Here is a 15,581-nt window from a genome sequence, read left to right as displayed (position 1 = left end):
TCAAAGAACCTTCTCCATCTGGTGACATTATCATGCTTACTTATTTTCCTTTGCTGAGCTCTGTGTAGACATCTATCATCATCATAACTCTGTCCTTCTACATTCTGGGAGAGCTCAAGTTAGACTTCTCACAGCACTGACTATTCCCTGTCTCACTTCTGTTCTTTATTGTCCCAAGTACAGTTTAATGAAGCCACTGCATTTTAAATTGTTTTTATAGTTCTTTACCTTGTCCACCTCCTTTATAATACTTTTCTTTTTAATCTTAGCCTGCATTCTACCATGGCTTTATTGTCCTGCTTTCATAGTTTATCTCTTTGCATTCTCTAGAAAATAAGCATAAGTTTCCATTTTTTTCTAGTAATTTTTAAGGTGTGCTTTTCTTCTGAGTTTTGAAAATGATTGATTAGCTCTACTCTTCCTCTGCAGTATTATTCCTACATAATGTTAACTTGTTATTAGTATTTATGTACTTGTGAAATCATTAGAAGAATTCTGCAGTAAAGCAGCATGTGGGGACTAGGACAGGCTTCATCTGATGTCCAGTAATTTTTTTGCTGAATTCCTGCCTTAGGCAATTGGGTGGGTAGTGGGCTGGTGTCTAGAGTTTGTAGCTAAATTCTAGGATCCAGGACTAGCTGCAGTGGGCTGAACTCTTGCTGTTCGCCATGGCAGACAAATGCATGAGATAAAACTGAAGTCCCAGAGAGCAGGATGCTCCTGCATCCACCCCACTGATAGTGTTTACCTAATACACTATCCAGATGTGGCACAGTCTCCCCAAGCCTATCAACTTCCTGCCAGGTATTTCCAGAAGCTTTTACCTCTGAATGAATGTGGAAGGACCTGTACTGACAGATGGTAAAGGAGCATATCGCGGTAGTGCAGAAAGCAGAGACTATAAACTCAAGGTAATATGTCCATTTTCTAACCAGTATAAATCTTTCCTTTTTAAATATTAGTAAGATAATAATAGTGTAGTAGGCAGTTAGAGAGACATGAGCAGAGCAAGGGCAACAGACCGAGTACCAAAGGTCACCAAGGGTGGAAAGCCCTGGGTACCTAGCAAATAGACAATTGTAGGGTGGGACCTCACTGCTAGGGTGACCTTTCCTCCCCTAGCACTGGTCAGGTAGTTTAGACTCTGCTGACCTTTCATATTGCTGGTCATGTAGTTTGAGTACTCCTTGACCTTTCCTCCCCTGGGATGTCACTAGTCATGTGGTAGATCCCCTTACAGGAGGAAAAGGGACCAGAGAATAGCCACACAACTCCAATAAAAACCCTTCCACAGTCACTCCCTTAAGCATTAATCTGTAGAGATAATAGATTAGGCCTCAGTTGTATTTCAGCTCTAGACCCAAAAAAGCTGCAAGGCCAGATAGAGGTAATGCCATCAGGAACCCCTGCCTTGGGGCCAACCAGTTAGTAGAGACCATGACTCTGAAAAAGCACACCTGGGAAGTTGATGAATATTCTACTGAGATCCTCCTCTGAGACCTCCAGATAAATGATAAAAACCCTCAAGACAAACAGCTCAGCATGGTGTCTGTCTGTCTGTCTGTTTCTCTAGCACACCCATACCTTTCTTCACCCTTTGTCTCCAGGGGTCACTCTCTCTCTTTCTGGAGTATACCTGTGCCTTTCCCCCCTCTTTTCCTTCCAGGTGCATTCTTTCTACTTTCTCTGAATTTCCAAGGGCCCTTCTTTTGCCTGTATAACTTGTATCATGAGCCCATGCAACCCAACTTGCTCACACTTCTTCCATAGCTCACTCCTTCTACCTCTGTGATTTTCTACATAAATTTGTTTATCTCTGAGTCTTAACTCTGAGTTCTTTCTTAGCCAGAACTCAAGTACTGAGGTTTCGGAACCAAGGTCCAATTGTGGGTAATAGTCTGATGTCTTTTTGCTGACAACAGTACAAAGGCATTAAAAGTGTTTTCCTACCTAAAGAATAAACAAATGGGATCTCATCAAAATTAGAAGCTTCTGAATGGCTAAGGAAAACAGTATCAAGAGAAAAAGAGAAGCAGCAGTTTGGGAAAACATATTTGTCAATGATACTTCAGACAAAGGTTTAATCTCCAAAATATACAAAGAACTCACTCGACTCCAGTCAAAAAAGATGAGCAACCCAATTAAAATATGGGCAAAGGACTTGAACAGACACTTCTCCAAGGAGGACATACAGGGGATCCAGAGACACATGAAAAGATGCTCAATATCGCCAGCTTATCAGAGAGATGCAAATTAAAACCACAATGAGATACCACTTAACACCAGTCAGATTGGCCATCACAAACAAAGAAACAAACAAGTGCTGGAGAGGTTGTGGGGAAAAGGGGACTCTAGTTCACTGTTGGTGGGATGGCAGACTGGTACAACCACTATGGAAAACAGTATTGAACTTTCTAAGAAAACTAAAAATGGCCGTGCCTTTTGACCCAGCAATTCCACTCTTGGGAGTATATCCTAAGAACCCTGAAACACCAATCCAAAAGAACCTATGCACCCCGATGTTCATAGCAGCACAATTTACGATAGCCAAGAGTTGGAAGCAACCTAGATGCCCATCGGTCAATGACTGGATCAAAAAACTATGGTACATTGACACAACAGAATTCTATGCTGCAGAAAGGAAGAAGGAGCTCCTACCTTTTGCAACATCATGGATGGAACTGGGAAGCATTATGCTGAGTGAAATAAGCCAGGCGGTGAAAGACAAATACCATATGATCTCACCTTTAACAGGAATCTAAACAACAAAACAAACAAGCAAGCAAAATATGACCAAAGACACTGAAATAGGGAACAGGCTGACAGGGTCCAGAGGGGAGAGGGGAGAGAATCATAGGGAAAAGGGGAGGGACTCACATGAATAAGTATAAAGGACACATGGACAATAATTAAGATGGGGGCAGAAATGGGAGGGAGGTGGGGAGCACTGGGGGGGCAAGGCAGGGAATATAAAACAGAAGACTGTACTTGAATAAGAATTAAATTAAAAAAAAGAAAAAAAAAGTGTTTTCCTACCTAATTTCTGTTGGCCTAATATAAGTAGGCCTAACACTGTCTTGCCCCTATAAAGGCAGTAGAAATTTTTTCTAGATTATCATCAAAAAGAGAACTCAGTTCTATTTTTTTCTGTTATTGTGAGGTTTTATCACTTTTCAAAAGTATTTCAGTGGGAAACTGTGTGTTAGGTACCGCAAGCCAGGTGCAACTTTAAACCACAAATCTTGAGCTCTCCAAATTAATTTCAAACTGCCATGACTTATTGGGTAGAAATTCTCTCACAAAGAATGGATTGTTTCATAACAGTGAAGTTGAATATAGAATTTCAAGATTTACTGAATATTCAACCTCTGAGATTTTCAAGTAGCATTGTTATTTAATCTTGTCTCACTTTTGAAAACAAGAGTACTCTCTATTCATTACAGCCATCCTGTCAAACAGCCTGTACTCCCTCAAGACTGATTTTGAAATCATATAACAGCAAGAGATCCATCTTTGCAGATAAGCTGTCTTCAATTTCAACACCTCATTTGTTCTCAGATTGTCGGGGTCTTATGAAATACAGGTTGGAAACATTTCATTTACAATTTCATTGAAAAGACTGTTCACTAGGAGTAAGCATTTTGTGTTCACATAGACTATTATCCTTTCTGGAAAAGGGTAAACTACAAATAAGTGAACAAAATAAGTAAATAAAGAGAAAAACAAGAATATGCATTCCAATAGTAAGTTCTTCCTCACTTCAAGCATTATCAATTTTTGTCAATGTTATTTTGTTCTATCTGGTCAATGATATAGTTGCGTTGGTTAGTATTTAAGTTCTGAACCAAAAAGTTTAATTGCAGGGAGCCTATTACTCTACTGAGACTGGTGCAAACATGCAAAGCTATGCAAGAAAAAATAGTTAGCTATTCTAGCATTACCATTTACATTTCTCTAAATACTAAGATCTGCGTATAATAATTATATTTGCTATGTGCTTCCACCAGAGGGCTCTAAAGGTAGGTAGGTAGATGCACAGAAAGACATGCAAGGAAGCACACAGATTTTTTTAGGGTAAGAGATAAATATTTTCATTATGTTAAAAGGAGATCTCTTCTTTGAAAAAGAAAATCAAAGGTAATTTCTAAAAAGGTGAACTGTAGTTGTCAGAATTATCCCCTAAGTGCATGCTTACAGTGTAACATTTTTGCTTATTAGCGAAGGGACTTGGGCCTTATCACCACAACTGGTACCAATCCTTTTTATTCTGGTGTCTTCACAGCCTATTCAGGAAGCTGTTATCACATGTTAATTAGTGCTTTGTGAGGCAAATGAATTCTGGATTAAATGGAACAATGAATTCAACAAAGGCTCATCCATTCCTTTATTTTTTCACTGCACAGTTTTTTTTTTTTTTCTGCAGAAATGGAGCTCACAAGAGGAGCTATAGTCTCCACTGTGGTCAATGTGGCAAATGTAATGTGGTTTCAGGCTTGTGGCATTGTTTCAGAATTGTGGCGATATACTTCACCTTTTATTTGGAGTTCTATTTGTCAGAGTCTGAGGAAAAGCTTCCATGGTACTGAGACAGTCTCAGTCCAGGTTGTGGTAAGATGCTGAACTCAAATAAAAGGTCTTTACCCAGCCAATGAAATTGGGATGGCTATAGCTTAACATGTCATGCTTTATAGCTAGAACTTCCATTCTGACTTCTTCTGACACTTGGTTTTAAAGAAATAATTCATATATGACTTCATAGCCACAAATGACAGTTACTAGCAATTTATTCATATAAAATCCCCCCAATATATTTGCACATCCAGCACGGGGAATACACAAAACTGAAGTCCTTCTTGTTAGAGAAGGTTTTAACCATTTGCTGAGGTCCCTCTTAATAGAATAGATATAAGAGAATAAAACTGAGGAGAAATTACAGTTCACAAATGAAGACACATATTTTTTATTTTTAAAAATTACCCCACTGAAACTGTAAAAGCCAACTTCAGACTTGGTTACTAAATTCAAATAAAGCTAGGTCATCATTTATTAACATAAATATACTAACTTGGGTATTATAGTTATTTAAGGAAAAAGGACTGATGGACAACAGTGTGGTGATTGGTTGGGGGAAGGGGATATAAAAGGACTAAATAGTAATTGAAAAATATAATAAAGATTATATAAAAAATAAAAATATAAAACTCTAGACATCTTGACCATAACCTTCCTTTATACCTAGGCTCTAGCACTCATGAACTCTTCCTGCTCCAGACCTCCTCTGGACTGACAGCAGCACAACTGGCTAGAATCCTCTTCTACTACAACCATAGGAGCCTAAGGATCCACTGGTGTTGGAGCCACCTCTTCCTCATACCAGGAAACTGGCCTCCTCCTTCCACTGGGATGTCACCCAGCCTTGCTCCTCCACACCTCGAAAAAGATCGGGATGGACATGGTCATCTGCTAAAGAGATTGACGGAGATTTTGTGGGCTGTTTTAGGTACACAGCCAGTATTTGTGAAATCATTTTTTAAAAGAGTTTATTTATTTATCTTTAGAGGGGAAGGGAAGGAGAGAAATATCAATGTATAGTTGCTTTTGGTGTGTCCCCTGTCGGGTACTGGCCTGCAACCCAGGCATGTGCCCTGACTGGGAATCAAACCGCAATCATCTGGTTTGCAGACCCGCGCTCAATCCATTGAGCTACACAAGCCAGGGCTGTGAGATCATTGTTATGGCACCATAGCAAATTTATTTTGGGATTTATGAAAATAATCTCCTAGTGAGGACTGAAGTGGACAGCCATTAAGTGGAAGAATCTAAAGATTTATGTCCTGTCAGAATCAGAGAAGTACATTTTAAAAATAGGACTCAGAGTAGGACTTCTGGCCAAGATGGAGGCAAAGATGGAGACACACTTCACCACGTCTCACAGCCAAAAAAAAGACAACAACAAATTTAAAACCCAAAAATAAGCAGAACTGACAGAAAAATTGAGCTCTACAGAAGTCCAAAACCCAATGACTTAAAGAAGAAATATTCATCCAGACTGGTAGGAGGGGTGGAGTCGGGCAGCTAGAGCAGAGAGAACTCGTGGCAAGGTGGTGGCTGGAAGATGGAGCAGGCAAGGTGGCAGCTGGAGGAGCAGGTGGTCCCACATTTGCACGTGGATAAACTGGGAAGAACAACTGGGGAGTGAGACAGACCTCTCAAACCAGAGGTCCAGTGAGGGGAAATAAAGCCTCAAAATCTGTGAGTGAAAACACCTGTGGGGGTTGAGGTGGCAGGAGAAAGTCCTAGCCTCACAGGAGAGTTAATTGCAGAGACCCACAGGGTCCTAGAATGCACACATAACCAACCACTTGGGAATCAGCACCAGAAGGGCCCAATTTACTTTGGGTAGAGAAGGAAGTGAATGAAAGCTGGCAGAGAGCTGAGTAAGGAACACTGTTCCCTTTCGGACTCCTCCCCTACATACAGCACCATAATGCAGCCACATGGGTTGTCCCATCCTGGCAAATATCCAAGGCTCCACCCCTTACTATGTAACTGGCATGCCAAGACAATAAAATATGGCCCAAATGAAAGAACTGATCATAGCTCCAGAAAAAATATAACTAAGTGATGAAGAGATACTCTGCACCTATCAGATGCAGAGTTCAAAACACTGGTAATCAGGATGCTCACAGAAATGGTTGAGTATGGTCACAAAATAGAGGGAAAGGTGAAGGCTATGAAAAATGAAATAAAGGAAAATGTACAGGGACCAACAGTGAGGAGAAGGAAACGGAAATGCAAATCAAGGGCTTGGAGCAGAAGGAAGAAACAAACATTCAACCAGAACAGAATGAAGAAACAAGAATTAAAAAAGTGAAGAGAGGCTTAGGAACCTCCGGGACATCTTTAAATGTCCCAACATCCAAATCATAAGGGTGCCAGAAGGAGAAGAGGAACAGCAAGAAACTGAAAACTTATCTGAAAACATAATATAGGGAACTTCCCTAATCTGGCAAAGGAAGTAGACTTCCAGGAAGCTCAGAGAGTCCCAGAGAAGTTGGATCCAAGAAAGGACACACCAAGAGACATCATTATTAAGTTACTCGAGAACTTAAGGAGAGAATCTTAAAAGGAGTTCCCATAAGACTATCAGTTCATTTCTCAAAAGGGACCTTACAGGCAAGAAGGGGCTGGAAAGAAGTATTCCAAGTCATGAAAGGCAAGGACCTACATCCAAGATTACTCTATCCAGCAAAGCTATCATTTAGAATGGAAGGGCAGATAAAGTGCTTCCCAGATAGGGTCAAGTTAAAGGAGTTCATCATCACCAAGCTCTTATATATGAAATGTTAAAGGGATTTATCTAAGAAAAAGAAGATAAAAAATACAAACTGTAAAATGACAACAAACTCCCAACTATCAACAACAGAACCTAAAAAAACAAAAACAAAAATGAACTAAGCAAACAACTAGAACAAGAGCAGCATCACAAAAATAGAGATCACACGGAGGGTTATCAGTGGGAAGGGGGGCAGAAATGTATGAAAAGGTACAGGGAATAATAAGCACAAATGGTAGGTACAAAATACACAGGGGGAGGTTAAGAATAATATGGGAAATGTGAAAGCCAAAGAACTAATATATATGACCCATAGACATGAACTAAGGTGAGGGAATGGTGGCAGGGTTATGAAGGGTTGTACAGGGTTGAGGGTAATAAAGGGGAGAAAAAATGGGACAACTATAATAGCATAATCAATAAAATACGTTATAAAAAATAAGGCTCATCTATTAGCATGATCTATTCAAGTATTTTTCTAATTAGTCAAGTATTTTCTATTATATTATTCTAATATAATAATCACTTATAATCACTAAGTTATTAAAATACAAAGCTATGAATAAGCTAATAAAAACTGCTAACTGGCTATAAAAGATTGAGTTAATGGAAAAAGTTCAACTACTATAATTATTAGTGATTAAAAACTCAAGTAAGTTAAATGTTTCCATATTAACTCAAAAATGGAGATTTAAAATGTATTTGTATTAACTATTTGATAAAAGTATTTAAAAAATAACATCATTTATTTTAAATGCCTGATTTAGAGTCTTCATTCCATATGGTTTTCTGCATAAAGGCCTTCATACAGGCATTTTATATAACACATTTACACACATAATAAAAACTGATTACTACAATTCTTTCTTAACCAATAGGTTAATAACTAGTATAAACTATGGTTAAATGCATGTGAACAGAAGACAGCCTATGTTCAACTCCTTAGGTTTTCTATCACTTACTTGCTGAGGACCTTAGGCAAGTTATTGTGAATCTTGGTTTATTTACTTGTAAAATGGGAGTAATGGGTATAAGTACCTACCTTATAGAATGATTATAGAGATAATCTATAAACTTAGAACTTAGCATATAATAAATACTCATTAAAGTCAGATATCACTAGCTTTGCACCTTTATTGTACAGATTTTCAACAATTCTAAAGCACAGCAGTGGGCAAATAATTATTTTTGTACATGCTAATTCATCTGCTTCAAACACCCTCCGTGAGGCCCTCACTTCACTTGGTCTTCTGTTTACCTGTTACCACAGAAAGGTCTTTCCTATCAACTCCATCTAAAATCCATCCCTTCCACTAGCTTTTACTTCCTCACCTGCTTTATTTTTCTTTATATTTATAAATAGTGCTGGCCTCACATTATATGTATTTATTTGTTTGTTTTTTATCTGTCTTCCTCACTAGAATATAAGCTCCACCCATTTAGGGAATGCATCTTATTTATACATAGCTATATCCTAAACTCCTAAAACTGTCTTCATTTAGGAGGCTTTCAATAAATAGTTATCAAACAACTGAATTAAATAATTACACGAAATACAAAAATGCGTAACACATGGTCTCTCTCCTTCAGGGGTTTATAATCTTGTATGGAAGAGGAAACATCGACAACCATTATAGTATACTATTGCCTCACTCATTTAAATTTTGAAGCAATTGCTAACATGATGATAGTTTTTATTTTCATCCACGAGTTAATTGTTAGATTAAAAACGTCCTTGCCTACACTCATTAAATTGAGAACAGAGTTAACAACAATGCTCATTTAGTGTCTGGTTTGCTGGTCATTGGTAGTCAAACTATGCCTTATGCATTAGGAGCCACACCCATAATTGCAACTGGAATGTGACTAGTGGACATTTCATTTGACAGATCTACTCAGATAAGGCTAAAATGCAGTTGTAATTCAAAAACTATTTATTTTATTAGCTAAACAGGTGAATGAGAAGCTCTGAGCCGTCACCTGGCCTGGTACAGAGACACTGAGGAGGGGGAAGGAGAGAAGGAAGTGGTTGTAGGATCTGACTCCACTGAGAGCTTTAAGTTCACATTCCTTAAAGCCATTTGGTGACACAACATCAAGCTGCACTTAAGCAAAGGAATGAGACAGATCCCCTTCCCATTTGTATAAAACCCACAGGTTTACTTTGATGTACTAGAGAAATGGAGCAAACAGCAAATAAAAAAAGTAAAAGTGAGAAGACACCATTTCTCCTAAATTGTTGAATGTTTCTATGCCACTGCAGCTACTTTTACAAAGGTCAATCCCAACTTTGAGCCTAACTAGATCAATGGAATGGTTTTCAATACTTCTTTTCATAAGGGCTTCTGGCTAGTGTTGATGGTTAAAAAGGCAGGACTTACACCTGCCAATTATGTCACAATGTTGGTAAAAGAAGAGGTAGAAAAACACTGGAATCCAGTACAATTTCCATGCAGCAACAATATTTGACCACTACAACACTAATTAAAAGCAGCCACAGCTGCTGATTCCTTTGAATGAACAGAAAGCTGCCTTTGAATCTGTTTTTGTTGAAACTAGTAAGGATTCACCTGATTCCACTGGGACAAGTGGAGATAAACAAGATCTTTGATATCTTTCATGTTTGCTTGCAGTTGAGCTAGAGAGCACTTTTAAAAAATTACTTCTTACAAAGAAGTTACTCTACAATATAATGAACACACTTATTAGTTGCTATTCCAGGTATTTTGCTGTTAGAAACTGTTAAAGTTGTACACTAGTATCTTGGTCTGGCAACCTGGTTACATTTTATAAGTTATTGGACCACGAAGATGTTTGTTTTACCTTGATTTTAAGATTATGGAAACTGGTATCATTTTCATCTTACTTGAAACCCCATGTTTATTGATGGGGGAAGACTAATGAACCATGGAATATACTGTTTGCTACAGTGGGGATTATTAATGCAATTTAAAATTCTACATTAACTGTCTTGGAATGCTCAGAAATTGAGTGCTAATGGATGAGAACAGGGAAAAGGGCTAATTTTTTTTTTTACAACTTTAATTATATTGAATGAAATTTTTCTGATCTGTATTAAAAATACTTCTTTTCACCAGGAACAAAGATACCAATTCATAGTTAATAAAAACAATTTTTGTAAAAGGTCATACTCAAACCCATTTACTTTTTTAGAAAAATCCTCACCCAAGGCTTTTTTTAAAAACTGATTTTAGAGAGGGAGGGAGAAGAGAGAAACATGAGAGAGAAAGAAGAGAGAAACAATGTGAGAAACATGTGCCTAGACCAGGGATGGAGCCCGCAACCTGTCGGTGTATGCACTGACACTCCTACAATCTAATTCAAAAATGATTGCTTAGTTAATGTTTTGCACCACCAACATATATGAGTTCTAGAGAGACCTCACATACAGACACAGATGTGTATCTAGGACTGTATAACCCTGGCTTCATCACTCTGTGGCTATGTGGCCTTGTAACTATTTTACCTCTCTTTGCCTCAGTTTCCTCATCTATATTTATAAGATGGGTGATATTATCTACTTAGGAGGAATATTTTCAGGAATCAATAAGTCAGATATATTGCTTAGCATGTAATAAGTACTGGATAAATGCAAAGCATTACATTTATCCATTTTGTATTGAGGATTTGCTACTTACTCTTAATAATCATACTCCCTACCTCTGTATTTTAGTAACAGAACTGCCTAATATTAGCAGAGTTGCCCAGCAAAACACCACACTTGCCAGTCCCACCTGGACATGTGTCTAAATTCTGGTCAGGGGGATGTGGTCAGGAATGGTGTGTGCAACTCCCCTGAAAGGAAAAGTCTTGCCCTCCAGGCTCTCCTCCCTCAGGCTGGGGATGCGGCTGTGACTCTCTGAGACAGGCCACACAAGCCACGCCCCAGGGAATAGTGGAGCACTGAGAGAGAAGGTGCTGCAGGAGTCACCAGGCTCTTTTACCCTCCCTGGATCTTTCACCTGCCAGGACTTCCATATTTGAGGAAAACAAACTTCTATACTGTAGTTTTCTGGTTTCTGTTAAGTGGCCAAATAAAAATTCAGACTAATGCTAATATACTTGTTTTTTAATTATAAAAATTTATAGCAAGGGATCTTAGTATTGTTTATAGCTACTCTCTTCCATATTGATTAGTTACTTGATGTCAAGTCCTTGTTAGGGAAAGACAGTCTTCTCCTGTTCAAATTACAACAGTCACAACTCACAGGTGGTCTCTGGATCCAGGTAATGAACACTTGAATGGCAATGACAGAAATCCAGAACTAAGTGATCAGCAGCCTCCCAAGGAGAGGGCTATTGGGGAAGGTAATGGGATCAGGGCACAGGGAATAGGGTGGGCAAGAGCTCACACGATTGTAAACATCAAAATGGGACACCTGATGTGGGATGGAGTGTGAGGCTCCACTCAACAATGTACACCTACCAGCCTGAGGTAGTTCTGCAGCATTTGAAGAGGAATCATAGATGCATAAGTCACACTACAGACGCAGCCTTCTTGAGGACCTGCAAGAAAGAAAAACAGAGAAGAAACACCAACTCTGATCAGTGCATTCACTATTTTACTGCTTATAAGCAAAGATTATTGGAGCTTGGTTCCGATCTTCAGAAAGCTCTAGTCTTGGTCAGCATCAGTGCACAGGTCTGGGGTCTCCCTTTGGGCCCATTTCCCAGCTCTGTCTTCCAATCCCCCATAAGTTTTGCTATTCTCTCAATGCATTATTTGAACCTAAAGAAATTTTCTAGGAGAATCCCATACTTTTTTTTAAAACTAAGTATTATTCAAACAATAAAATAAAACTTTATTAGTTGAAACTGAATTTTTAAAGACTCCATTCCCAAGTGTGGGAAATACATGATGAAACCTGTAGCCTTCAATCTGAGCTTTAATTTCCTTGTATATAAAACAAGGACTAACAGAAATATGTATCCCTTTGGGTTGTTATAAGGATTAAATGAATTTATAATTTAAAGAAAATCCCTACCTGAGGACATTTTTGTTGACTTTAGAGAGAAAGAAAGGGAAAGAGAAAGAGAGAGAAAGGGAGAGAAAGGGGAAAAGTACAGACGTGGGAGAAACACCGATCAGCTGCCTCCCATACATGCCCTGACTGGGGATTGAAACTGCTACCTAGGTGTGTGCCCTGACCAGGGATTGAGCCTGAAACCTTTTTGGTGTACGGGATGATGCTCCAACCAAGCCACCCAGCCAGGGCTTGAATTTATACTTTTTAATGTGCTATAAACAGGAGTTAGCACATAGCAGGCACTCACTAAACATTAGCTGGTACTATTATAGTAATCATGTTGATCATACACTGTACTTGACAGTAACAAACTTCTTTTAAACCTTTTCTGTCATTATTTTTTTTAAGTTCTTTTTTTAAAATATTTTATTTATTTATTTATCTTTAGAGGGGAAGGAGAGAGGGAGAGAAACATCAGTGTATGGTTGCCTTTCGCGCATCCCCTGCTGGGAGTTGGCCTGCAGGGAACTGGCCTGCAACCCAGGCATGTGCCCTGACTGGGAATTGAACTGTGATCCTCTGGTTCACAGGCCTGTGCTCAATCCACTGAGCTATGCCAGCCAGGGCTCTGTCATTCTTATCAAAGCATTAGTTTGACCTCTGATTTGTTCCTAATAGAATGCAACCAAAATTGCAGGAATCAACAATCATCACCACAGGTATCCTTCCTAATGGAAGGTTCCAACAAACACTAATTACTATTAGTGGTAGTCATATGTGCATGGCTAGGGGAGGCAGGACTAAACCATGCAGGTTTAAGAACTGGTACTTTTAATTAATCATGAAGCAAATGCTCTGTCAATGTCATCTCACTGTATATCTTTACCTGACAAAAGCACAGTGACTTGCTCTGTTTTATTTTTTTCTCAAAAAGTCCCACAGGTATAGTGTAGAGCTCTGACCTTCTGACCATGGCACACTTCCTAGTTCAAAAAATTTTTTTAAATGTCAAAAGTTTTAAAAGTATTTTTTCTTCTAAAGGTTGATATATAATCTCCTTTGTGAGAGCCCTAAGGAATCCAGAGCTTAAACTATCAAATGCATAGAGAGACTGTGTAAGGGTCACAGGTGGTGAACTTTCTAGTACAACTTTTATCGAAGGTCAAGAGGAAGACCTTCAAACTACAGGTCTTTCCAAAGTTGTCCTGAGGAGGTTTGGGGAGCAAACTTGAGCATGAAAATACAACTAAAGACTTCTAGGGTTAAGTTTTCAGGAGCGAACTGGTTACAACTGTTCATTATTCTTCCAGTGCCTACTTCATAAAGGCCAAGCACTTTGAGCGAGGTAACAGGTCCTTTATGATCTAGTCCCTACCTCCTTTTCCAGCAAGTTTTTAGGTTCCAGAAAAAAAACCTCAGATAAGCTCAGGTGCTCAGGAGTCTTCTCCCAGTACAGGCCCTCTGCTCACTCTTACTCAGAAAGGGTTCTACTTCACAGGTGCCTTCTCTATGGAGGGATTAGTAATAACTTGTTTTCATCTCTTTCCTTCCACAGATCAATTCTTAAATACCTATTCTCAGCATGTCCCCAACATACACGCCCACCCCACCTGTAACTTTCAGTTATCTGTTAGCCAGGGTCCTTTTAACTTAGCTTAGGTTATCAACACAGTAGAATTATATATATATATATATATATATATATATATATATATATATATCAACAATAACGTAGTTACTAATTATAAGATGCTATAGCCAGGAACTTAACGAAGCCCTGTACCCAATGATTTTAGATCTAAAATTGTATGGGGGTATCCCACCCTCAGTGATGAGCATCAATACTGCAATCCACTGCTCACAGGAAAATCTATCTGATGGTGGTGAATACCCATCTTCCTTTGCCAGTTTCCAGATTAACTGGATGGGGCAGATGGTAGAAGTCCATTTCCTTCAAAACATGGCTGTCTGACTTTGTTTATCAGACCCCTAAGGCTGACCCACACCTTTAACAACACTGTTGCATGGACAAAATGTGATGCTCAAAGTCATTTCCAACTTCTTTTAATGCAATTATTTAATTATATATTTTTTGTAATAACTATGGTGATTTTAATGATTGTGCCAAAGAGCTGTGGAAGTTATTGTGAATGCTTTAAAATCTAGCAGTAATATATATTTTCAAAGTATATTAGTCTATATGAGTAAAGAAAAAACCATTTCTACTATAATAAGCCTATACATTAATGGCATGGTGAAAACTACCCTTCTCTCTACCTGGACCATGCTTTTGCAAGATGGTTTTGTTGAGGTAAACAGGCTTCCCTATCAAATACACTGGGGTTTGAGTCCTGACTGCTTTGCTTGTTAGCTGCACTTCAGACAGGTCATCATGTAACTTGTCTAGTTATCTGTAAAATGAGCCTGTTGTAGGTCCCTGTTGTAGGGGCCAATAAAAAGCACCCAGCACAATTCTGGCACAGTGCTAGCTGGTTACTGCAGATGTTAGCTCTCCTGGTTTAAGAGGAATAAAACTAACCAGGGATAACTAACATTTACAGAGCACTAACTATGCTCACAAAAAAGCAAATCTTATCTTTGTAAGGTCTTTTGAGGATGTTTCATGGATAGTCAAACCTTGGTTCTTAAATGCCTTAGTTCTCAAACAATGCTATTCTCGACCAAGTTGTTCATGGAAAAAAATGCCTTGGTTGTCTAACAAAACTTCAGGTTTCAATTCTCCTCTACCCAGCAACACCTTCATGCTGATACCTGTATGATCACTCTCATGTTTCTCAGGTGACAAATAAAGATTTGGTTTTCAAACAAATTGTTTCTCAAACAGTTTTCTGGAATGAATTAAGTTTGAGAACCAAGGATCCACTGTAACCAGCCATCGCCCTGATTCATCCCATGTGGGGGATTTAAATATATTTTCATTAAAGTACTTCTTCCAACTCTAGACTTCACTAGGACTCTTGTTCTTGGAGGTGTTAATAGACACACAGGGGTGTCCAACCTGTGGCCCACAGGCTGCATGTAGCCCAGGATGGCAATACATGTGGCCCAACACAAAATCATAAATTTACTTAAAACATAGTGATATTTTTTGTGATTATGTGTCGCAATGTATTTAATGTGTGGCCCAATATAACTCTTCTTCTTCCAGTGTGGCCCAGAGACTCGAAAAGGTTGGACACCCCTGGACAGCATCCCTGGAACTGCTCACGTACAAATTTGGAGCTGTGTTCAGTACT

General features: G+C 38.8%; 1 protein-coding gene across 1 annotated transcript in view; it reads right to left on the bottom strand.

Annotated features, from left to right (window-relative positions):
- Nucleotides 1-15,581, bottom strand: part of CTTNBP2 (cortactin binding protein 2) — a 207,229-nt gene that overhangs the window by 59,170 nt on the left and 132,478 nt on the right. Inside the window, 3 exon segments of the mRNA XM_037064207.1 lie at nt 11,784-11,863; nt 13,211-13,247; nt 13,249-13,307. Coding sequence (XP_036920102.1) covers nt 11,784-11,863; nt 13,211-13,247; nt 13,249-13,307 — 176 coding nt within the window.

The sequence above is a fragment of the Sturnira hondurensis genome, unplaced genomic scaffold (genome assembly GCF_014824575.4).
Source record: "Sturnira hondurensis isolate 20B ecotype Veracruz unplaced genomic scaffold, ASM1482457v3 Scaffold0014953, whole genome shotgun sequence".
NCBI lineage: Eukaryota > Metazoa > Chordata > Mammalia > Chiroptera > Phyllostomidae > Sturnira > Sturnira hondurensis.
The sequence above is the reverse complement of the archived record's forward strand: the minus strand, read 5'-3'. Positions and strand labels throughout refer to the sequence as shown.